At 41.2% G+C, this 25,670-nt stretch overlaps 1 protein-coding gene across 1 annotated transcript; it reads right to left on the bottom strand.

The window, feature by feature from the left end:
• Positions 1–783: 783 nt before the first annotated feature.
• ZNF131 (zinc finger protein 131) lies at positions 784–20,625 on the bottom strand. The gene is given in 9 exon segments (XM_082497785.1): positions 784–1,887; positions 1,890–2,504; positions 5,178–5,308; positions 10,506–10,728; positions 10,831–11,194; positions 14,269–14,413; positions 15,210–15,311; positions 16,771–16,909; positions 20,552–20,625. Coding segments are annotated over 8 exon segments (1,734 nt in total). The 5' UTR covers positions 16,895–16,909; positions 20,552–20,625; the 3' UTR covers positions 784–1,857.
• Positions 20,626–25,670: the final 5,045 nt, after the last annotated feature.

Below are 25,670 nucleotides of genomic sequence, written 5' to 3'. Positions count from 1 at the left end.
TGGAATTACCTGAAAGTTAGTTTCGTGGGTTAGAGACACAGCCAGATGGTTCCTGTAACTCCACAGAGACAGACCGTGGGTCCATATGCACAAATACCTAAAAAAAGTAGCGACGCAGCTAAGTGAGCAGGCCTGTCCCCTTCCTGTTATCAGAAGATGAGTGTCTTATCAGAAGCCAGGTAAAAATACAATAGCCAACTTTTACTTTCATGATTAACATTGGTCCACATTCTTCACTCCGCACAGAATCTCATCACATATTTGCATCTCAGAAAACGCAAAACATCATAAAAAAAGAATGCAAGTTACATTAATCAAATTGTTTGAAATTTTAATTGAGATCCATGTTTGTTTTGCAACAGTTTCTCGAAGGCTACGATGAAACACAAGAATAATTTTGAACGAGACCAAAGAAAAGCACAAATCCCAGGAAATAATTCTGCATGTGGAAAAGACTGAATAGAAAAAGCCTGATTTTAACTAAGATCTACGGGATTACCAAGAGCATTAGGGAACATCCTTGCAAAAATGCCTCCCTGCAGTTAAGGCTTCGAAAAGAAAGTTTTTCAGAAGTGTAGAGAACCTCTAATCTCAAGGCAATAATTGAGAATTAGAAGTCCTTAGCATCCTTGAACATAGAGCTAGACAATTATTTTCTAAACAAATCTAACTTTACAGTAAAGAGCTATTAATCTTATTAAAAATGAGATTGATTCTTACCACTGGGAGCTGGCACTGTAACTGCCACTCACTCAGTTGTTCCTAATTTATTGGATGAAACAAATAATGCAACATTTCATGGTTGGTATTGTTTTATTATCTAATATTGATTATTTACAGTCCTACTTTTCAATCCACAGTTTAGCACTCATACCTATGGCTTTTACTTGTATGTTCAGTACACCTTTGTGTCAAGAATTTTGTTTAAAAAAAACGGGAACCTGATATCATATAGACAAGTCTCCTACATATTTATGTTTAAATATATTCACTTTCAAAAATGACGATTTATAAAAGAAGAGTCTGCTGGTAGCTTTCTTTCAGCTCATGTCTACCACAGATTCTGCTGAGCTTTTCCTGTTTTAAAAGTGTTCCTTTCAGCATGTCCTGCTGCCTCCATGTGGAATCTGTTTCTTCCCTCAGCCCCCCTCGTCTCTAAATTTAATGCAAAAAAAAATTTAAAAAATCAGTAGCTGACAATGCTAAGCAAAAATATAAAGCGCTATGTAACATTACCTACATTGCCTTTTACTGAACTAGGTTCTTGAACATTCTAGGAACTTTGTGGAAATTTAACCAGTCAGTGTTGAAAAGGCACAGGATTTTTGTGCTCAGAGACCTCCAGGAACAATGTTTTTTTCCCCAACCTGAAAGTTAGGGACTGCTGTTAGGATACAGCAAACAGTCTGATCTGAAAATTCACAGGTGCCCAATTGCCACTTGCAATAGAACCCACCAGATTTACTGATTCTTCTGCCACAGACACTCCACAATTCTATAAAAAGAGGTTGCTTCCATGGCAAAAGGAAAAGAGGTGAAGTTACACTTACATATACCCAGGGATGGTGTAACAGTGATACAAGCTATTCCTTACTAAAATCCTCACAAAGCTGTCTGTCTGTGGTAGTTTCTGTTCCATGGTATTACATGAATGGGAAAGTCATTTTTCACATACGACAGGATTTAGTTGTACATGAAGAAAGCTAATTTTGGTCCACTTGTCCAGCTTCCTAAGGACAGCATATTGGAAAGGTGACCACTCACGGTTCAAAAATCAATGTAAAATTAACAAAAATAATTTGGTATTTCATTCCGAAACCTGCATAGTGTTGTTATTTGTCCTAGTCATCCACTTTTTCATTCTGTGTGTCCTCTAATTGTTGAGTTTTTAAGTCTTCAGCTTGTTCATGATCTTCCTTATCTGCATCATCTACTTGATTAGGTTCCTTTTCTTCTGCTTCTCTTTGATCAACACTTGCATATTCCACTTGTTCCAGGTCTGTTCCATCTATAAGTTCTGCCTGTACTTCTTCCATCTGTATTTGATTTACGTGCTCAACATGTAACTGCTCCACATGAACTTCAGCACCTTGTTCAGTCTGAATATGTTCAACTTCCAAGTAACTAATTTGCACCTGTTCTTGCAGTTCATCTATCTGTGTGCCTTTCATTTGATTGTCCTGTATGAGATCCTGGTGCATCTGTTCCACTGTTACCTGTGCAGGATCCACTTGTACCTGAATTACTGGTAGGACATGAACTTGCTCCACTTGTTCAATTATAGTCATTGACGTTACTGGTTCAGCTTCCACAGCTTCCACTGGAAGAACCTCTTCTGCCACTATTCGTTCTGAAATATTGTGCATTTCTTTGAGGTGCCTTCTCAGCTCACTGCCTTGCATAAACCACAAATCACATAAAGTACAGTGGTTGGGTTTGTCACCGGTGTGTATTACCAAGTGATCTTTGAATTGATCCCAGCTGTTAAACACACTGTTACAAACCTGAAACAAAAGATACAGTATGTTAAACAGTGCCAACAGAAATATGACAAAATATAGCGCCTATTTCAGATCATGACTTCACATAGTATAGCTTCCTGCTACTTGGATTAAAAAAACCCATATGTTAGAGGTAAAAGCTGAGAAGTCAGCTTCAGATGAACAGCAGACCTGGTATTTATTTTTAAGAATTTTTTCTTTTTAAGAAACAGTGTGCTGTTTGTGCATACACAGGATACCTACTAAATTTATGAGTCAGTATAGCATTTGAAAGTCTTCTTATTTTAACCTTATGTGAAATTCATATACAGTATCATGCTCTAATAAATGTCTGGTACTAGAGTTTTGGGTGGAAAGCTATTTATGTAAAAATATTGTACAACACAAGTGCAACACAAACTGTCCTTTTACTGAAGTTCTAGTAGCCAGAAGCCATTTCAAAAAACCACTTGAGTGATTTCGGCCGATAAAATTCTCTGAAAACTACATCCCTTTAATTCTCTTCCAGCTAAAAGTACTGCCTCAGCTGCAGACACACTATCTTCACAACGCACATGAGCACGCTTCCTTCCCTTCAGCTGGCACCAAGGTAAGTAGCCAGAAAACAACACACAGAAACTGCAGAAATGAACGAGATGCCAGGGTAGAAGAGAGAGAAGAGTGGGGTAGAGTCAGGCTCAGAGAAAAGAAATAGGCTCAGGAGTTTGTCCATGCAACTGTTCTTGGCTGCAGAAATCAGCCAGGAACACACATTTCAACACCCTGCTTTTGCTGCTGGCAAATACTTTTGAAACAGAATGTTCCATCTCCTTATAATTTTCAGCAATAGCACAGAAGGATGATAGAGTATCCAACAGGGATTAAGTCAAGAACAGGTCTATGCAGTGGAGATAAATATCTCCATTTTTCTGTTGAAATCTTAAAAGCGATTTGTGATGCTAGTGCCATGCTTTTTTCCCCCCACAGGCTCACGCTTTAGAAAGAAGTTGCAAATACACTTCTTAAAATACTAACCTTATAGATGAACAATCAAAATTACTTAGTCATACATAAAGGTAATGACTATCGTAACACCCAAGCACAAAATTATTGTTCTTACCACGTGGAGCCTAATTCAGTACTCAAGAAATACACTGAAGAGCACCAAAAGCGTTCAAAGAAGCACAACTTTGTTTTCTCCTCTTTGTTCAGTGAGTCACGATTTATTTACTGAACACTACAAACTTAGTTCTAAAGAGACAAAAATTCAAGAAAAATTTATCCAAGAATTGCTGTAGTTTCTGCAGTCTGAAGAAACACTAATCCACATTCACATCTGCGAGAGGGTGTGGTATCAATTTAGAAAGAGAAAGCTATGATGCAAAGCAGTTAGGGCAAAGGGTCACAAAAGATAAAACAGTATGTTCAATGAAGCTATTAGGTACAACTTTGTGTTACACAGTAATTCTTGCATTCAGAACTAAATTATCTTTAAGACAAAGGTATGCTCCTAAGAATTAACTTCAGACTAGCATAACAACTAAATGATGCAACAGTATCAGTGAAACTTCTGATTAAATGATTTGATTAGCATTAATTAGTCTCCTGCAGTATTCAATGCTTTCTGTGAATAACATCCTTCTCTCTTTTGGAACAAATAAAGTCATCATCTTCCCTACACAACCCAATTTAACCTCAAGCCACAGTAAGGTGGAAATGAGTAAGGTGAGAGCCTTAAGGGAAAAACAGAGAGGAAAAGAGGAGAGAAAGCGAGAGGAAAAGAGGAGAGAAAGCGAGAGGAAAAGAGGAGAGAAAGCGAGAGGAAAAGAGGAGAGAAAGCGAGAGGAAAAGAGGAGAGAAAGCGAGAGGAAAAGAGGAGAGAAAGCCAGAAAGGGTAAGAGAGAGAGTGTGAGAAGAAGAGCGAGAGAGAGCAAAAGAGAGAGAAAGAGAGCTAAAAAGAGGAAGAGCGAGAGAGCAAAAGAGCGAGAAAGAAAGAGAAAGCACACAAGAGAGAGTGAGATAGCATGAGAAAGAAGTGTGTTCTTATTTGAGACTGTCACAGCAGTGGGGCAGCAAAATGGCCAATAAAAATGCTACAACCTACCTCAGCTCTTGTATTTTCTAGCTTTTCAGAATCAGCTTTTAAAAGCTAAGTAAGATTCATGTGAACAGCTTATCAAATGTCAGTTATGTATAGTGACAAAGTGCCTTACCTATGCATCTACAGCATTTTTATTTGCTCAGAAGACATTACAGATTGTCATCGTTAAGTTGGAATGACTTTCCAGACAAAGTCAATATATTGGGTATCAAACAGAAGAATAATAAAATGGGAAATAAAATAGCATTCTGTATTTTGGACTTTAGAGAAGGAAAGGCCTAGGTCAGTGCATCAAGAACCTTGAAAAGGAAGCAGAAAGATCAGTAACATGCAGATGAACGCATACCCACCCATAAGAATATCTCTGATTATAAGTATTATGCTCCATATCACTAATTCCATATATTAAATAGAACTACTTAGATATAAGAATTTATCTGCATGTTGTGGTCAGATGCTATCCTTATATTTATTTTACTAAAAGTAGTTCTTGGAGACATAAGCCCACTCTCGTTGCCTTTCCTGCTCAGTACTCACGCTCCCTCAGCACAGGAAGGAGGTATCTAGCCTCAGACTCTGCTACTTCCTTTACCCACCTGACATTCGTACAGCTTCTTTCTTCCCTTTTTAGCTCCAGCTCCAGACTGACAGGCTGTCAGGTGACATTTGAGCGTGCTATTCCTAGCAAAACGTTCATGGCAGTTTGGACATTCAAATGGTTTTTCACCTGTTAAGACAGATACAGGGATTTGTAAGTGTATAAAACCAGCCAGTTTTCTGTCAGCTCTCTTTTTCTTCACCTCTCTCACTTTTGTTTAGGTTGATAAATATGCTGGAAAGATGTGGCCAACTGGATTATTCTACAGAAGAAGAGAAAGACATTGTATGTAAACTTTATTTACGTAAATAAAAGGGCAAACCCCTAATTTGGAGTCATAATTCTCATTTAGAAAAAAAAAGTAACAATTACCAGTGCCATTTAAGGTACATTTAGGTGGTTACAGAAATCAGATTACTATTCTGATGAAATATCTTAAAGAAATAGCAGCTATTTCTCTCTTTTTGTCTAATATTTACAATTAAAGAAACAACATCAGTAAATATACAAAGTGACATACTAAAGAAGGAAGTATTTAAATAATATAAAGTTTTATTTTCAAGAACAATAACAGCTTGTGCTCAAGAGCTGAAACTGAGCTCCAGAAAAAGAAGTTGGCATGGAATGAGCATGAAATAACAATGCATCAGTATTAAAACAAACAAACAAACACCCTGTCGCCCCCCAAATACAGTGAAGAGAAAGCACAGAGGAACATAAATGGGCACAAGCAAGATAAAAATCCCTTTCAATTTGAATTTGGCCACTCATTTCAAACCTGGTACCAAACACAGAAGCCAGCTAAGGACAACAGCAGAGGAAGCTGAAAACAGGTTGTTTTCTCTTCTTCATCCAAAGTAGCATATTGTTATTACTGTCATCAAGCAGTAACAAAGAACAACTTGTGTCTCTGTTTAGTAATTTCATCATGCACAAACACAATGAAATTCAAGGAAATTACAGTACAAAAAATTAGGAACAGTGTGTTTCTTCTGAATGTCTGATAATTAATCTGTGGAGGTACTGACACCAACATTACTACTGAAACAAACAGCTTAATGAACAGCAAAAGAAGCTGAGACTGTTCAGTGAATAACATAAGAATTTATCCTAGCTAGTTGGAAAACCTGCATTTTCAGGAATGCAGTAGTTATTTACTATTGAGATGGAAAGCCAATAAACCTATATTTTCAGAAATAAAGATATTCAGAAATGCCTAATTAGCTTTTCAAAAGAAATCCACAAGTAGCCTGTAATTCTCACTTACACACATAAAGGCTACAGAAAAACATTAAATGGGGGGGAACATTCCCCTTAATGGATTCAAAATGCTATGTTTTTGAAGACTGTTGTACAGGTAATGCAGAGGATGATAAACTGCCATCAGCCTTACAGGTCAAAAATCATGGACTGTGCTCAAGCAACCAATGGATACTACAGAGCAAAACTTATGCCACAGACCTTCACCCGCCCTGTGATCTGATCACATTTCAATAGTTAACTGGAGCAAGACACCAGTCAGGGACAGATTTATCCTATTTTTACTCAGATTCTTCAGTAATCTCCAATATACTCTGCCGAAAGTGTCCGGAAGTGACAACTCAAAGATAACAGTGGCAATATCCAAAGACGAAAAGACATTGCCTGACTTGTTGTACAGCGTAAATCAACGCTGTGAGCTGGGCTGCACCAATCACAGCAGTGATGGAAAACAGAGTGTGCCAGCTGCCTTCTCTCCTCTCTCTTCTCTGAGAAACACACTAGCCAGCTGGGGGCTAAACTCCTCTGCTAAAGGTCACAACTTTCTTCTCCTCCCCAGTGTGTCATCCACCTATGAGTTTAGTCTCATCTAAGTGTGATTTTATGAAGAGGGAGGTTTTTGGCCTGATCTAATGATTATCTTTTTCTCCCATTATGGGAATGGATGAGATTTCACTTGCCAATTGTAACTCACACGACAGAAATTCTGACCAGAGATAGTCTGATATTGTGCTGGTCCTTCATAATCTGACAGTCACAGGAAGGAGACTGCCTCAAATAAATATTTTTGACCCAAAGAAATTCATAAAAACTAACACAGTGAATTTTATTTGCCTAATACGTAAGAAATACCAGAGAATTCAACCATCACCATCAAACTACCATATCATTATTTAGATTGGGTTTAGAGAGAAACAGTAAATCTAGTTATTACTTTTTTTCCACAAACACACCAAAGGCAAGCATTTATCAAATGCACTTATTGGGATCGTTTATTCAAAATACGTAAATAGAGTCCCTTTATTCACTCCTGTGGAAGATGTTATTTGCAGTTTGAAGTACACTTTCTGTAAAACATATTTTAGATTTATCAAGAATCTTGGAAGTTTGTACAAAAATTACTTCAGTTACAGGGTTTTCAAACAAGGACAGATTAATTTAGCTGCTTGGAACACATCTCGACACCTTCACTTCCACCTTTACTCATGGGAGCACACACACACTCTCCAAAAAAGGACAAAAAGAAGAAAAATAATCAGAATAACATTGAGAAATATTCAGCAGTCAAAATTTCCAGTAAAATCAGAAGGAATCAAAGCTGTTCAGTGCCTCTTTCTGGTACAGAATATAAACTTTGCAAAATATCAGGATTAGACCAGCATATTGAGAGCAGCAGTTTCATTCTAAGATTGATTTCTGCATGAGGAAATTGCTCTTCTTATGTAAGATGAATTAGAGCTATTGAACTCAACAGATACCCATTATTTAAGTGCAGCCTTGCAGAATTTCTGTCCCGTGCATTACTTATGACTGGCAAGTGAAATCTCATCCATTGTCATAAAGGGGAAAAAGATAATAATTAGATCAGACCAGAACTCCTTCCTCTTTGTAAGTTCTGGAAATGACTTTGTTAATACTTTCAGACATACATGACATGCAAGACATGTTTGAGGTATTTTTTCAGAGACTCAGAAGCTGCCTAAGGCACTGTACATATGAGTGATAAAGAAACTGCATGGATCTCCTTCCTTTCTTTTATTGATACAAAGATAATAGCCATTAGTAATGTCAAATTCCTACATCAAAAATTATCAACACCAATAGGTGTCTATTTCTGCCCCAATTGCTATTTTCAGGTGTTGTGATTAAGCAGCAACAGGATCAATTACTTTGTAGGACATTTTGTCCCAGGCCTTTTAATTTCATTTTAGCATTCAACCAGTGCTACACAGAATTCAGAACTTAGCCTTTGGTTGAATGGGAGTTTTTCCACTGACCTTAGGAAACCACAGTTAAATGGTAGTATCTGTTTTGATTCAATTTTATGAGATTCAACAAGGCCAAGTGCTGGGTCCTGCACCTGGGTCACAATAACCCCATGCAGCCCCACAGGTGTGGGGAAGAGTGGCTGGAAAGCTGCCTGGCAGAAAAGGACCTGGGGGTGTTGGTCAACAGCTGGCTGAATATGAGCCAACAGTGTGCCCAGGTGGCCAAGAAGGCCAAGAGCATCGTGGCCTATATCAGGAATAGTGTGGCCAGCAGGACTAGGGATGTGATCGTCCCCCTGTACTTGGCACTGGTGAGGCACCACCTCGAGTACTGTGTTCAGTTTTGGGCCCCTCACTACAAAGAGATACTGATGTGCTGGAGCATGTTCAGAGAAGGGCAACAAAGCTGGTGAGAGGTTTAGAGCACAAGTCTTATGAGGCTGTAATGAAAGGAGGCTGTAACAAGGTGGGGGTTGGTCTCTTCTCCCAAGTAATAAGTGATAGGACAAGAAGAAATGGCCTCAAGTTGCGCCAGGGGAGGCTTACATTGGATATCAGGAAAAATTTCTTCACCAAAAGGGTTGTCAAGCATTGGAACAAGCTGCCCAGGGAAGTGGGTGTCATCATCCCTGGAGGTATTTAAAAGATGTGTAAATGTAGTGCTGAGGGACATGGTTTAGTGGTGGCTTTGGCAGTGTTAGGTTAACAGTTGGACTTGATTATCTAAAAAGTCCCTTCCAACATAGACAATTCTATGATTCTCTGATTTTAAGCTTACAGCTTTTGAAAATGCTAAACCAGAAGTAACTAGAGTCCATGTGTTATACTGGTATCAATATATATTTAGAAAGGACTCTGTACCTCCCATGACAGGCTAAGTTGCTTTGTTCCCCAAATCCTTCATCGCAACAGCAATCAACATATTGTGATATTTGGGTTACTCTGTTAATCTGCCACAAACTCTTCTTTGAAAAGGCTTTTGCTAAGTAGCTTGTATTTGGACTGCTTATACTAGAGAAACACTCCCTGCTTCATAGTGCATAGGGATTTGCCAAAGTCTATTTATAAATGAAACTTTTAAGGGGCTACAGGGAATAGACTGGACACAGTGTCATATATCAATACTCAGCAGTTCCATATACAGATACAAAGAAATTTGAATTAAAAGGCTTTAAGAACAATGAGAAGCTGCGAAAGAAATAGGGCTGCTAGCCTCCATTAAATTCTTATTGATGACTCATGACTGACATATTAAAAACATCTGGAATATCTGGTCCACACATATTTTACATCCAGAGTTATCTGTATAATGCTCAGCATCTGTTCAGATCATAGACTTTTCAGTGAGGTGAAGAAGTAGCATCTTAATCTCCCATATTCTAAAGAAGAAAGAAGGAGCACAAGTCATTTTGTACTCAAAAGATGTTATCCAGATTTCAGAGGGTGATTTCACAGTAAAAAGACTGTACTATAGTCACTAGAAATGTTTTGCTGCATTAAATAACAAAGAAAAATCAAATCATAGATGAGATGTCAAGAGCAAGGGTGAAACTTTCCAAACAAGATGGTACAAGAGAGAATTGTTAGGGCGTATTGTATGCATTAACAGGCATTCGCTCACAAGTTCTGTAATGTGTAGAAACCCTCTGAACTTTATTCTTCTGAAAAGCTAACAGTTCAGACCATATTTCAACAGAAACATTTACTAGCAGAATTGTGAAAATAAAAGCAGCTCCTAAGTTTGATATTTTTGAAGAAGGAAACATGCCTTAAGAAATTATTTTGAAAAAAATCTTTTAGATTTAATAGACTTGAGAGAGAAGCTTCATTAGTGCTTTCTGGTTTTAGGTGCCTATTTTTAACCGCTTCAATCCCTCAAAATTTTACATCAATGGAAAACAAAACAAACGAACAAACAAAAAGACAAACCAGTGTTTTAACTGTAACTAGAAGACAAATATTTCTAGCACTCAGGACTCATGTTCTCTTCAGCACATTCTCTATTTCCCTTAAACATGCAAAAACCAAAAAGTGCTAGGGCCAAGGCCACAAGGACAGGACTATAGCAGTGCTCTTACCTGTGTGCTTCCGGAGGTGCTCTTTAAAATGTCCGAAGTGGTCAAACTGTTTATCACAGTACTGGCATATATGTATTTTTTTGCCAGGTCTTTGCTTCTTGCTGGCACCACCTTCATCAAGGTGGTAACAGGTGAGGTGCTGTTTCAAAGCACTCTCTCGTAGGTACCTTTTATTGCATATGTCACACTTGTAACTCTCAGTAGAGTGTGTTTTCATGTGTTCCTTAAAATGGTAAAACAATTTAAATGAACGGTTACATTTCTCACAGTGGAATAAATTGTTCACGTGTGACAGCTGAAGTTCCACAATTTCAATACCTTCTACCTGTTTGCACGAGGGATCAGTTGCACTATCACCTTCTTCTTGGATCTGGCATTTTCTCTCTCCCTGACGATACTTGCTGGTGATATCTGCCAAAAGAGCCAAAGCAGATTCATCTGATGTACCTGTTGTCTGTATGTACTTTATGGATTGCTCTGCAGATGCTACATCTTCAAGTGTTTCAATGCTGTCATCTTCCACTTCAATCGTCCCTTCAGCAATCTCAACCTCAATTTCAACAGGCTCCGACTCTGCAGATGGCAGTGTTTCTGTGATAACATTAGAGGTTTCAGCTATCTTCCTCTTTTTCGGTTTATTTTTGCCTTGTGCTTGATTTGATTCTAAGGGTGATGAATTTTCTTTGTTCCTGAAAAGCATTTGCATAAGCATGGTTAAGATCCATAAGCACTGGCATAATGATTCCTGCCTAATACTGAGCTTCTGCATTCACCACTCTCTAGTTGTTTCTCAAAGCAGCTGAATGACAAATGACCACATAATCTTTGTGCATGTCAGACTAACGTGTCCTTAATCTATACTCCTTACAGCTGTAAAATAGAATGGGTAAAGCTGCAGAGCATTTGACATAAGGCTACTGAAGTGTTTTAAACAGCTCTGCTTGATTGATACAAAGCATCTATAAAGAAGAAAGGCCAGTAAACCCAGTAGGTTTATCTAAGAAACTTATGAAATTCTGTACTTGGAAGGAAAACTTACCTGAAGGAGAGTTCTTTGGCCTGCCTACTCAGATATAAGATTCACATCCTTCCTACGCTACTCCTCCTGGAGTGCGTGCAATTGCCTGCAGCGCTTACAGCTTGTTAGAAAACACTACAGCTGTGACTTCACACAATGATTATTGTAACATTGTGTACTTCAGGAAAGCACACAGCTAACAACTGAGGTAAAAATAAAAGCCACTGGGATGTGGAAAGAGTATTCTAGTTTAATTTTCTGGGCTTAAACATAACCTCCACCTCTGTTCCTGTTCTCCCTGCATCATACACACACAACTCTCTTCCTCCAAGATGTGATAGCATGCCATCTTAAACAGACAGAGCTGAGTGGGCCAATGCTTTCAAGTCACACCTTCAAGATCATCCACAGCACTTACGTGCTGGAGGTTTGAAAAGGAGGGGCTATCTTCCCCTCAAATCAGACTGACAGGAGTAAGCTGAGCTTTTAACTTCCTTAGCAGCCTGATGAATCCTTTCACGTAATCTATTTCTTATCACTGTCACATTTTCTAGAAACAGGAGAGTTAAGGCTTCGCCCAGTATCTGCAAGTCATGTGTAACAGATGTGTTGCTAATGATGTAATGCAGGATACAGCTTATTAAATTGCACCTTACTCTACTCAGACACAGGAAGACAGAGCAGTTAAACTTATGGTTTCATCTAGCCTGGATTTCTAATGTCTAGCAGGTGACAATGCATTACTGCAAGGAGCTCTAGGATTGTGTACCAAAAGAATAATCTGCTCAGCAAAGAGGAGACTATCATTGTTGACCACATTGTAAGAAACTTGCAACCACAGAATCATGGAATACTAGGTTGGAAGGGACTTCAAGGATCATCTGGTCCAAACTTCCTAGGCAAAAGCATGGTTTAGACAAGATGGCCAAGCACCCCGTCCAGCTGAGTCTTAAAAAAGTGTCCACTGTTGGGGAATCCATGAAGGGGGATACACACATACAATACAACTGCACTTTAAGGAACAACAGCTGGTTGGTTTCTTTACAGTCTAGATTATGCAATGTGATGCATTATACAAATAGTTAGTTCTATAACCACCTCTACTTCAGCTTAAGTTTCTGAAGGTCTGACTGAAGCACTGTATCATAATTCTGCCCTTCTTACGAGGAGAAAACAGAGACTGACAGTGGTACTCAAGTTTGTCTTTCTGACCAAAAAACCCCAAACAAATCCCCATAAAAAACTTTTCAAAATCTATGAACAATGGAAATAACTCTAAGAATAGACTGGCTTGTATGCATGTTCATTAAGCAAAACACTTGTTTCCTTGTAACATAAAAATTACAGCAATACTAGCGATGCATAACCAACAAACTGTATAACATTATACAATAGTGGGAAATAATTGCAGGCTTGGCAGTTTAGCTTGATGGATGGATCTGAATCCTGGTTCAACAGCTCTGCCAGTGTACACTGACACAGAGTGACACCGATTAGAACACACTTTTTCAGTTTCAAGTTTCTTTTAAATTCCTCAAACAGACAGCTAAAGTCTGCTTTTTCTTCCCGAATAAAAAAAATAAATAAAAAAAAAGAATCTTCTGGTGGTACCACGCTTAATCTTAATAATGTCAAAAAAGGGTCTTTGTGGGGTTGGAAGGTAGGACTAGAAATGCATAATCCTGTATCTTTCCTATTAAAAAAAATTTACATACTTATTTAGCTCTACTGCCAATCCATAGAATAAGCACAGAGTAAATCAGTTCGGAAGTAAATACTGATGTTGAAAACCAAGTTTCCAGTGTATCATGTCATGGGGCGGGTGGTGTTAAACAAAATGTTAGCTGGCTGCTAAGAGAAACTTGGGGTCAATGCCACTCTCCTTTAATGTGTCTATGGGGAGATAAAAAGGAAGCAACAGTCTTTCCTTAGCCTGAATGCAAAGACCTTTCAGCAGGTCTAGAACAGAAAGCAAGAATAACCTTAATTCTGGGAGCATTTATTGCCCCTCCCTTTGCTTCATGCTGGAAGAATAAGAATGTGAGAGCATTTTGTGAAAGTGAAAGGGAAGGAAGGGGAAGAAAAACAGCATGATGGGACTCGCACCTGCTTTTCTCAGGTTGGAGTTTGGCAATGCAGTACAGTTCCTGGTACTGGATAAAAGGTGCCACAGCAAGATTTGATTACGTTTTGATCCTATATAACTGATTATAACAGTTACATTCATTGAAGAAGTTTGAGAGGTTAATTTTATAGAACTGTTATGGCTGGAAAAGACCTTTAAGATCACCAAGTCCAACAATTAACCTATGACTGACTTTTGCAGCAATAAGTTTTAAGATCACTGCTTATTCTATCAGAAAAAGCAGAAAGCTGCATGAAATCAAAACACCAGCACAAGCTTGTTAATGTAGTCTAATTACCTGAGGCACATGATCACTGTACACCCAGCTCTCAATCAGGTGGGGGCAGCCAGATAGCACAGAGACCTGGTATTAGTTACCACAAAGTCACAGTGCTACGTCTGCAACATTTACCAGCCTTGTCATGTGTCATCGAGTTCCAGCCCAATTCATTTTTTAGCCTCACCCTTATCTTAAAGTAGGAGAGTATATCATCCCACACAAATTTAGGAGGTTCCAGGACAAGGAACAGCACCGCAAAATACTGGCAGCCAGCTCTTGTTAAAGGATTCTTGTTACTTTACATTTCAGTGATGGGAAGAAAAAGAGGTTTTGTGCTTACCTGATTTCAAGTGCTTTGATTGCTTCTAACATCTGTAGATACTCAGCTGCTTTCCAAACATCATTTGCTTCTTCCTCACCTTGGACCATTAATTTTGCTGTATAGGTGAACTCAATTAGGTGACGAAATGCCATGTTACTTACACCTGTATACAGGCAAGAAAAACAACAGCTTCTTTTAGCAATTCCTCAGTCTCATCTGTCTGATGAATCTTGCACACTTGCCTGCTCATCATCTTGCTCGCAGTACTGTAGCTTCCAGTTTCATGAGCCCTTAAAAGGCTCATGTTGGAATAAAAAAATCTGCTGTAGAAACACATGAATCTGGAACAGAGTTATGCCACAACAAAGACAAAAGCAAGGAGAAGAGGGACAAAAAGTTGTTTGAATAATAAAAAGTATAGATTTAAACAGAAAAATACAATCTCTCTCTCAAGAAACCTCTGAGCAGCACATTACTGGAGGCTGAAATAATTGCTCCAGGAACTTGCTCCCTGCCTACCAGGCAAGTATTGCTCCATGTCTATCCTATTCTTGCATCCCATCCAAGGCATCTACCATTGGCCATCACTGGCAGCCTTTTTCTTCTGACCAGAATGGATGTTATGTCACGCTGCTAGTCCTAAAAACACACAGGGTCTGCCTGACCTCCATTAGCCATGTACTGGAGGGAAGGATAAAAAAAAAATAAAAAGGGAAAAAAAACACCCACAGAACCTCACACTTTTCCTTCCAAAAGATTTAATTCCAGAATGGTCTTTTTAATTTTTCTTCAGGGGAAGTCTTTTTCCACTCATGGTAGCTGCCTCAGAACAAGAGCTGAGATCTAGAAAGCCAATTGATATGACCAAACATGTATGTAAGCCTGTACCAAGGATAACGCATTCATTTCCAGCTTGGACACACAACTCTGAAGGTTTTTATTTGCACAAATCAGATTACCTTCAATCTCCACCAAGGGCTCCTGAGTAAAATCTTGGAAGAATTTGTAGAAGAACTGGCTACAGGCAGCAAGAACAGCCTTATGAGCTTTGAAATGGTGACCTACAAAGCGAGACAAGAAAATGTTGGTTTAGGATAACACCTTCCTCACTCATAGTGCCAACTAAGTGCAAATGCAGAAAAGAAACCACCCAGGCTACAAATCTATTCCAGTAGCTTATAGTCACTTAGTAGGTCTCCTTGTAACATGGGATACTACTGCAGCTAGCCTGTCCCATCTCATGCAGACTCTTGCTGACATTACTGACCCTGCTGAAGCTCTGTAACTCAATCAGCTGCAGTACTCACTCACTCCAGTGTTTCTCTTTTCAGATATTGAAGTTATTGGAAATACCTATGCAAACTTTTTCCTGTATGTCTTGGGCTCAGCTCTCAGATTTTATCCTGGTTCTCCTTGTTTTTTGTTGCTCTTACAGACTGATCTATTTTATCACCACTTCCGCCAGCATAAACACCGCTGCGGAATAGAGTTGGTTCTGCTCTGTTCTTCCTGTTTTCCAGAAAGAACTGTGTATTACCTGTCCCTGTGTTGCCTTCTCCCTGGCACAGGCATGAGCATTCATAAGGCTCCATGGGACAGAGATAAGAGAAGCAATATGGATTAGAACTACAAAGCTGCACACAAAACCAGCTTTGAGCTCAACACATGGATTTGCTAATACCAGAGCAGGAACAAACATTCAGGATAAGTTTTGTGCAAGCGCTGTCAGTCAAACCACAGTAATTCCTGAGGAGTAATTCTTTCTTCTTTTGCTTACTTTCTTCTAATCTGGGCTGTGTAGGACCCTTTTCCTTCAACTGAGTTCCTGCTATCCTTTTAAAGATCAGGTGGTACTCCTTTAGCTAAGTCTCTCCTAGTGGACACTGCCTATCTTCCTTGAAGTCCTCATCTGTTCTAAGACATGTTTGGGATAAGAAGCAATCTTAGATGATCGATCAGACACCACCTTTTCTAAGGAGATAATAAGCACTTATATGTCCATCATCCTTTTAAACTAATACTTGCGTCCTTAGAGCACATATGAAAAGAAAAGTGAGTGCTTCTACCCTATTTTAATTGTTTATTAAAATAGTAGGCAGATACTGGAGAAGCAAGAAGTAAATCTTATTTTAAGGTGGTGGTGTTGTTTTTTTTTTTAAAAATACAATATTTGTACAAGTTCTCTGCATGCAAACAGTGAGCTCAAGTTAGGGAAAAATATTTTAACAGTGTTTTGGAAATCCTTAGATGATGGGTTAAATATAGCATAGCAGTTTCAAACTGGGCTTCTATCTGAAAATATTTAGCCCCTTGTTTGGAAAAGCAGAAGCACAATTATTAATCACTGCTAGAGACTCTGTTCACCCTGAGATTTTAAATGAAATTCTGCAAGCAACTCCGGTACAGAACCAAGAATTTCTCAGCAGCCCAGTCTGACAGCTGACCTGTGACAAACTCAACAGCTTCCCAGCACAGCTTTCAGAATTCTCAGTATACCAACTGGTTGAGGCCTGTACATACCATCAACAATCAGAGTGATATCCGTAAACTGGTCCTGCTCACGTTGTTCATTCAGCCTATCCAAAATAACCTTATAGTGTTCGGGGAATTCCTGGATACATTCCATCGTTTCTTCAGCTTCCATGGCAAAAGGACTAGTCTACAAAAGACATGGCCTGAGAGTAAGAATACTATGCACAGTCAGTTTAGCATACAAACATGAACTAACTAGCACTTTTCAGAGACTACAAAACAAATAGAAACACTAAACTGTCTTGGTAACAGGTTCACCTGATTTTAGCTGACAGGTACGAAATGTTAGGGTTAATGAGGTGGAATATTGCCTTATTTATATACATGAAAAAGCAGTTAAAGTGGGTAAGTGTATCTCTTTATTCTACAGATTCAGCAGGGACCCACCTCCCTCAAAGCAAATACCACAGGAATGTAACATCTCCACAGCCAACTATGCAACACCACCACAGCAGCATAATGTCAGAATCTTTATACAGTTACTTCTCGCAATTCTACCAATCCACTTAGTAGAACAGTTCTTAAAATTTTCATACTTAAGTCGCATTTTGCGCCTAGTGAACACAAGATTTAATTCCTTTAAATAAGGATGTAATAAAGCGGCACTTGTCAGCTTCTCAGTACATAGGAGTTCCAGGGATTTAATGTGCTGTCACACCCAAGAGCAAAGAGCGTCTTATTCACTCAGCCTTCTTTCCCCTGCAAGGTGAAATATTCTTTGCCAGCCTTTTGAAAGAGACACATATGCTTGTAATGTGATGGCCCTTCCTCCCTCACTTACACAATAAACATAACTGGAAGTGGGAGTAGCAATGGTTCTTAAACCTGAAGAGGTTTAGCAGAACCCTGTGCCTGTGGACAAGATGCAGATGTTAGTCTGCTGCTTATGCAAAATAACCGCGGGAACGAGTCCAAGTGCTTCAATGAAAGCGTTTCACAAATTAACTCCAGGCAAAATAACTTCAGATCTGTGCAGCAGCACTCATCTTCAACACCCACACTCACATGGCTCACACTGAGAATGCCACAGAAAAAGCAAAGACATTTCAAAGTCACATTAGCACAGAAACATTGTTTCTTTTCACAGTCTAACTCACTTTGAAGAACATGTGGTTTCTGAATGAGTCTTAAAGGAATTTGAGACATACTGTACTTTTACACTTACTATGGACAAAAGGAAGAAAGTCAGGAGAGCACCCAGTATCAATCCAAACACTGAACACAAAGATGGAAACTCCTGGTGTGGCAAAGAAGCAGTTTTCTTCAGAGTGCTAGATGAAACTAGAGAGCAGGTGCTCCCTGGCTTCTGGTGCAGATTCTTTTTGTGTGTGATTGGAACTGGAAAGTCCTGAGCGCGAAACTCTTCCTTATGTGTAGTAACCACATCTGAGCTGATGCCACCACGCTTGCTAACTCCCCTGTGTGGCTGTCTAAATTCCACCTCACTTATAACAAAAACACATACGGGTACATGGGGTTCAAAGAAGTAGAGAGGAGAATTATACAGTTATGATAAAAGCAAAGTTACTTTCTTATGACTAAGACATCGAGTAAAGTAAATTGTGGAACTCCTATTTTCACCACAAAACACACTCTTTCTTGCATCCATCGTGGTTTCAGTTGTGATACATTTTTACTAGCAGCTGGTATAGTGCTATGTTTTGGATTTGGGATCAGAAATACTTTTGATAGAGCCCTGGTATTTTCGGTTGTTGCTAAGTTCTCAAGGCATTTTCTGCTCCTTATACTACCCTGCCAGCGAGTAGGCCAGGAGTGCACAAGAAGCTGTGAGGAGACACAGCCAGAACAGCTGACCCCACCTGACCAAAGGGATATTCCATGCCATGTGATGTTATGCTCAGTATATAAAGCTGAGGGAAGAAGAAAAGGGGTGACATTCTGAGTTATGGCATTTGTCTTCCCAAGTATCCGTTACATGTGATGGAGCCCTGCTTTCCTGGAGAAGGCTGAACACCTGCCTGCCGACGGGAAGTGGTAAATGAATTCCTTGTTTTGCTTTGCTTGCGTGTGCAGCTTTTGCTTTACCTATTAAACTGTCTTTATCTCAACCCATGAGTTCTCTCACTTTAACTCTTCTGATTCTCTCCCACATCCTAACTGGGAGAGTGAGCAAGCGGCTACATGGTCCTGGTTGCTGGCTGGGCTTAAACCATGAGAGCATCTCAGAAAAAACGACCTGCAGAGAAGTAATTTTGCCAAGAACATGAAAAAAGAAAAGCAGAAGCATCCGCTTATTGAAGTCTAGCTCTACCTGCTATCACTGCTTTGCTAAGAAGTCAAATACCTATCAGGGTCTTAAAGGGGACAGAGGAGAGGTGAGGGCAAAGGTGCGGTTGAAGGGAGTGGATGCTGCTGCTGCTGCATTCACTTCACCTCATCTGGAACGATGGGTCTAAGATGACCAGCAGCTCCTGTCTTTCTTTTGTCATCTGGTATTCCATGTAACGTCTCACATTGGAAGCTGTCAACCATTTACTCCACTGTTTAAGTCTTCTTGCCAATTTTTGACACAGTGATATTGCAGAAAAAAGTCCAACAGAACAGCATATATTCAATAAGAGCATGACTATGTTGGATGAAGAAGAAGAAAGGTAGTCAAGAAAACCAAGAAAGGCAATCAGAACTGATCCAGGTTGCAACTTATGAGTAGGCTCATAGATGAGTGATGGAAACTGGACTACTTCAGTTGTTTACCTTTATTTTCTAGGAAGACGAAGTCTGCTGATTAACATCACCCTGTAACAATGGATGCATCTCATGCAATATGCACATGATTTGTGATCTGTTTTTATAAATTCCCCTCAATTAAGCCATCTTATTATGACTACCCTCCTGGACTATGGCAGGAACTCCTTGCATTTTAGACACTAAGCACCTGTTTTTCTTGCCTACAGGGATCACACACGAGCACGGGCCCACAGAGCAGGGTTTGGGCAATTCGGAAGACCCAGAGGAGCTGGCTGACCACTGCTCAAACCACCGCCCCCTCACGAACGGGGACTCCCAGGGGTGTTTGGCGGGCAATAGCAGCAGTTGCTTCCAGGCACCGCTGACGTGAGAACAACTTCTGCCCTTCGCTGCGTGTTTCTGCTCGCAAGTAACAGCCGCGTGGCCAGGCCGCCAGCCAGCCCCGCGCTCCCCTCAGACACGGGCAAGGCCTCACTCCCGCCCAGGCGGAGACGGCCCAGCCATAGGCCAAGGGCGGAAGGGCAGGGCAGGCCTCTGGCCGACGCCGCTCCCTCCCCTCCCCTCCCCACCGCCGCTTCCGCCGGGCCCTGCCGGGCCCTCCCCGAGCCCCCACCAGCCACGCGCACCGCCCCCGGCCTTCGCGCCCCATGGCCAGCCACAGCCCCAGTGGCGGGCGCTGATGGCAGTCAGTGACGACCCCGCCAATCATAAGCGGCGGCAGAGCCCGCCCCACGCGGAGAAGCCAATCAGCGCCCGCCGAGTCCCAGGAGCGGGAGAAGGCGGAAGGCCTAGCCATCCCCGACTGCCCGCCGGCCACGGGCGTTCCGAGAGCGGTGCGGGCGGCCGCCGGCGGGGGAGAGCGTCCCGCGAGGGCGCCCCCGAGGAAGGGACGCGGCCGACACGGGCCGCAGCCGTGCGCTCGGCAGCGCCGCCGCCTCGGTAGTCCTTATTACGTCATCAAAGCGCGCATTAAATCAATCCCTTTTCAATTCCCGGCCGAGTCGCGGCCCGGCGGCGCGGCGCCCCGGGGGGTGCGGAGGCGGTTCCACTAGGTACTCACTGCGAGGAGCCGCTCGCCCCGCCGCGCCCGCTCCGCCGTTACCGCTTCCTGCTCCCCAGCACGCTGAAAAGCGGGGTGGGTGCCGGCCAATCGCGACTCGCATTCCCGGCCTGCACCGGGCGGAGGAAGTGACGGCAGGATCACCTTTCACACGACAGGACGCGCAGGCGGCGCGGGGGGCAGGGGCTCGGAGTCCCGGTGCATTCTGGGAGTTGTAGTCCCCGAGTGTGGCGGCGCCGGAGGGGGCCGGGCGGGCTTTTTCTTCCCCGGGGTTGGCACCGCCGGCGCCGGCGAGGGCTGGAGCCGTGCCAGGAGCCCCGGCGGCGGCAGGCGGCCGCCCCGCCCGGCGGGAGGCCTGCTGGGGAGAGCAGCCGTGGCGGCCAGCTGGAGCCCGCCGGAGGGCGGTGTGACGGCGAAGAGGCACCCTCGGCTGTGGCGGCCCGGGGTGGGGAACGGCTGGTGGCTGGCGGTGGAAGGAGAATGCAATTAAATCCACCATTACGATGAGATTAAACACCGCCTTTTCTCCCAAACCTCGAATCGGCGCGTTTGCTGGTTTCAGAAGGGAACCAGCAAGTCTATGGGACGAGGGGTAGTGGCTTCAAACTGGAAGAGGGCAGATTTAGAACAGGTATCAGAGAGAAAGTCTTCACTCTGAGGATGATGCGACACTGGAAGAGGTTGCCCAGAGAAGCTGTGGATGCCCCATCCCTGGAGGTGTTCAAGGCCAGGTTGGATGGGGTTTTGAGCAACCTGGTCTTCTGGGAGGTGTCCCTGCCCATGGCAGGGGGGGTGGAACTCGATGATCTTTAAGGTCCCTTCCAACCCAAACTGTGATTCTGCCATTCTAAGTCTGTGCAAATGGCCATCGTAACCAAGTGCCAGCAGCATTTGGCTGCCTGTACTGCCAGATCAGACCCAACAAACAGACGGGTGTTTGCTGATGGCCGAGGGGAAATGCACTTGTCTCCTCTTCTGGGTCTGGGTGTGCTTTGCAGTTGTGTTGCTGTATTTTGGGTGAGTGGCTACGCTCCTGTCTGCTAGAACATTCTGGGAGGCTGGCAGTGGCAGGTCCTGGAGCACGATCGCCCCCTGCCCTTGTTGGTATGACTCAATGCTTGCAAGATTCTCTCCAGCTCCACTCGCTGAACCTCACAGCTCCAACACAGCTGCTGGTGTATTTTGTCTTAGGAAAAGACAACAAGTGAGCGGCACTGGCTGCAACCAGCCCCTCTGCTATCCTGTCCGAGTGTTGGCAACATGAAACTTGGGTTCTTAGGATGTTCTTAGGTATGTTCTTAGAATTCTTAGGAGCTTAGCTACATAATTTGTGTGAATAAACTTGTTTATTAACGCCACCACTTTTCCGTGGTGCCAGATCTCTATGATTCCTTTTGCTCTGTTCATCCTCCACTAAAAGGGTAAATGCCTGTGAAGTTAAGGCAGCTGTTCAGCATAGAAATCCTTTAACATCAAATAAAACAAATAATAGACATTCAGTCAAGTTCAAATACATTTTTGTATACCCTTTAACACATAAACTCTTAAGACTCCTCGCAGTGTTTTATAATACAGTAATACAAGAAAGTTGTAATGATACTGATGATTTGTGATGTAATATAAAAAAGTTTGAAGTCAAGTTTATGTCCCTTTTATTTCCTTATGTTGTTGCCTAATGGCCTCGCTAATGTAACAGTACTATTTTTTTTGTTAGTAGGTCTGCTCAGACAATTGTTTTCAATCTAGGAGTTGTCTGCCACGCCCATTCCTGTTTTCTGGTACATGGCAATACATTAGGAATGTTGATGACCTCTGCATTTAAAAAATATGGAGGTTTGTTTAAAATCATTATTGATCTAATTTTCAGTTGAAGAACTTCATCTCCAATAACTTGTGATTGAAATTGAAATATTGCTAAAATTATTGCTATAGGACCAAAATACAACATAAGAATTAAAAATTACCATTCCGGCACCTTATACCAATCCATACAAAGTTGGTGGTTTACTTATTTTTCATTAATTTATGGTTTTTTTCTGACCATTTGTTTTTTTCCCCCCCCCATGACATTTCCCATAGTGTTTCTTTCTTTACTTTTTTCCTATGGCTTCACCCCTCTAAATGTACTGTCAGGTTAGATGGGAGCTTTTAAATGAACGGTTCATAATTTGCCATAATAGCTTTTCAAATATAAAATTAGACTGATTGAGCCATAGCTTTTCATGTCCTCCTTTTCCTCTCTTTGAGATGGGTGTGGTGTTTGCCAGCACTACCTCTAGGATTTCTGACAGTTATGTTACAAAACAATACAATTTAGTTGTAAGTCTCAAAATAACCAGGCTTATAATGTATTTTATTTACACAAGAAAAAAAAGTGTTAAGCAAACATCCAAATGATTTTTATCTCTGGTTCAACCCATAGTAGCCATTTGTATGGCTAAAAGTTCCCTATGTTTTTTTCCTTTTCCAGAATCACCTCAGTGACACTTTGGGGAAATCTGTACTCATTGAGATAACCTGATAAGCCTTTTGGACACAACATTCAGCTGAGTTTGGGTGTAATACTGAAGTGTAGATACTCTCTTCCAGCGCTGGGCTTCTCACAGTAGTGTTGAAGAAGGCAGAGAACAGCCAGCCAGACTGAGTGTTGGTAGCCTCTCCCAGGGAGAACTGTGAAGTAGCAAACAGACAAAAATGAATACTGAACTAGTTGTAGAAACTGTGAATCATACATTTCCCTTCTTTAATAAAGATAACACCTTTTGTCTGAAGAAATGAAGGAATTAATAAACTGCGGATGTGAAACCAAGAATTCAGAAGGCGTGCTTAATGTGCAGGATTGTGTAGATAACTATTTTCTATAGGCAGTTGATTCAGATTATAAATGAAGGCCTGAAGGGACCATTAGCTTATCTAGCACAAGGCTATCCACCTAGCAGCCTGTGACCTACAGCCAGCTTGCTGGAGAGTTCTGACTGGCTCACCAAATGGGCTTGAAAGCTGCTTAGTGCACTGTTTACACACCCAGATCTCCGACCAACTTGTTGCACATCAGGACCAAATGATTCACCCAGGGAGGTGCAGAATTCAGATAATTATAATGTGGCCTCTTCTGGTCTCTTACATTAAAGCAAGTCTTATGAAATCACCTGCTCGTTCCTGTAGTGATATCAATCATTTGCAAGAAACCTCAGTATCAGACAACTCAGCATGTCTTCATCGCACAATGACTTGTTCTGTGCATGAGAGGGCTTTACTGTCATGCCTAGAGCAAGCCAGATGTATGCTGTTACGCAAGAGAAAAACATTTCTGTAGAGTCCCTTTGATAGGTGTGCCTAATGAAACAATGTCAGTGACCTTTTATAAAATTTTAAAGGAAGATAAATATGGGTTGTGCCTCTGACAGAGCTGTTCTGTTAATCCTCCTCGTCTCTTTACTATTTCAAGAGGGAAGGGAAGATGTAAGGAATTTATGAAAGTCAAAACAATAGTGGTAACTGTAAAATGCAATGCTTGAAAACTGTACCATGCTGAATTAGGAACTTAAAAATCCTTAAACCTTACATCTGTGACACCAAGACATCAGCTTATTCCTTTCTTATCTTTATATTTTCAGGGGAAATGCACTGCTAGGACAGGATGTGCGTTTATATCTACTCTGTATTATCTGCTGCCCTACAGGCTCCACGCCAAATCTTATCTACTGTGTGCAAGTTTCATATTTTTGTGACCCCACAAAGATCAGCTAACTAGTGAAATCAGGGAGATCAGTGTCTGGTGAACACTGCTAGAAAAGGTAGTTGAATTCTAGTATTCCTATCCAAGTATTTTCTTTTATATTATTTTAAATATCTCGAAGAAGCAGCAAGTCTAAGAACTTAATGACTATCAGTTTCATAAACCATAGTGATCTGGATTCTGCAGAATTATGAGAAGCATAATTGTGTAGTGGCTTAGTAATTGTATAGTGGCTTAGTGCTTAAACAACACTAGGTATAAAGAACTTTGCTATTTTTTCCTTTTATCCCAGAATACAGAATTGTAGAATTATACAATCATAGGATGGGTTGGTTTGGAAAGGTCCTTTAAAGATCGTCCAGCTCCTAATATAAATTCAGCAGGCCTTGGGGAGGTCAGTACTTGTCTGGGAAACTTCTTAAGGAAAACCTCTGTTAAAAAGTTACCTGTGTTAATTGTTAAAATAAGTATATACCATGCCATTCTTGTATGGGTATGCATTGTGCATCATGACTAGAAATAACATACGTACGCATTGTTTATAAAGATTTTGTATACATAGATATAGAGGTAACCCAGATTTTCACAAGCAAATCTTCTGTAACCAGATCTGCAACATGTTTTTGTTTTGTGCTTTTTGATAAGCAACAATGAATGTAACGCATCAGGATATGAAATGTGGTGATTTTTCTAGCTCTCTTTAATAATCCAGGGAAATCTACAGAATCTGGAAAGGATTAAAGCTAAACTGGCAGAAAAGGTATTGACCTAGCCCACTATCAGTGCTGCAGTTCTTTATATTATATGTGCAGAAACATAAACAGATAATTTTAGATTACTCCCTTCTGTCAGGCCATGTAATCTTCCTAGAAAACCGTAGACCTATGGACCATATTATTGCTGGGAGAAATTACGTCTGACTGATAAATTCATAAATTGTTCACTATAGATGAAAGTTTACTTCAGAACCTGGAGACAATTGGGGAAACGTTCCACATGCAATTAAGATAATATTAAGAGCAATAAAAAGTTGGAAAGATGGGCAACCTAGAAATAATTCTTACCAGTGTCTAGGGGAAGATTTTTTTGCCTTTGTCATGGTTTAACCCCAGCTGGCATCTAGGACCACGCAGCCACTCACTCACTCACTGCCCCCCTGCTGGGATGGGGGAGAGAATCAGAAGAGTAAAAGTGAGGAAAAACTCGTGGTTTGAGATAAAGACAGTTTAATGGGTAGAGCAAGAGCCGCGCACACAAGCAAAACAAAACAAGGAATTCATTCACTGCTTCCCGTTGGCAGGCAGGTGTTCAGCCATCAGGAAAGCAGGGCTCCATCACCTGTAACCGTGACTTGGGAAGACAAACACCATCACTCCAAAC

The sequence above is a fragment of the Vanellus vanellus genome (assembly GCF_965231255.1).
Source record: "Vanellus vanellus genome assembly, chromosome: Z".
Taxonomy (NCBI): Eukaryota; Metazoa; Chordata; class Aves; order Charadriiformes; family Charadriidae; genus Vanellus; species Vanellus vanellus.
Note: the sequence above shows the minus strand (reverse complement) of the source record. Positions and strands in the feature narration are given on the sequence as shown.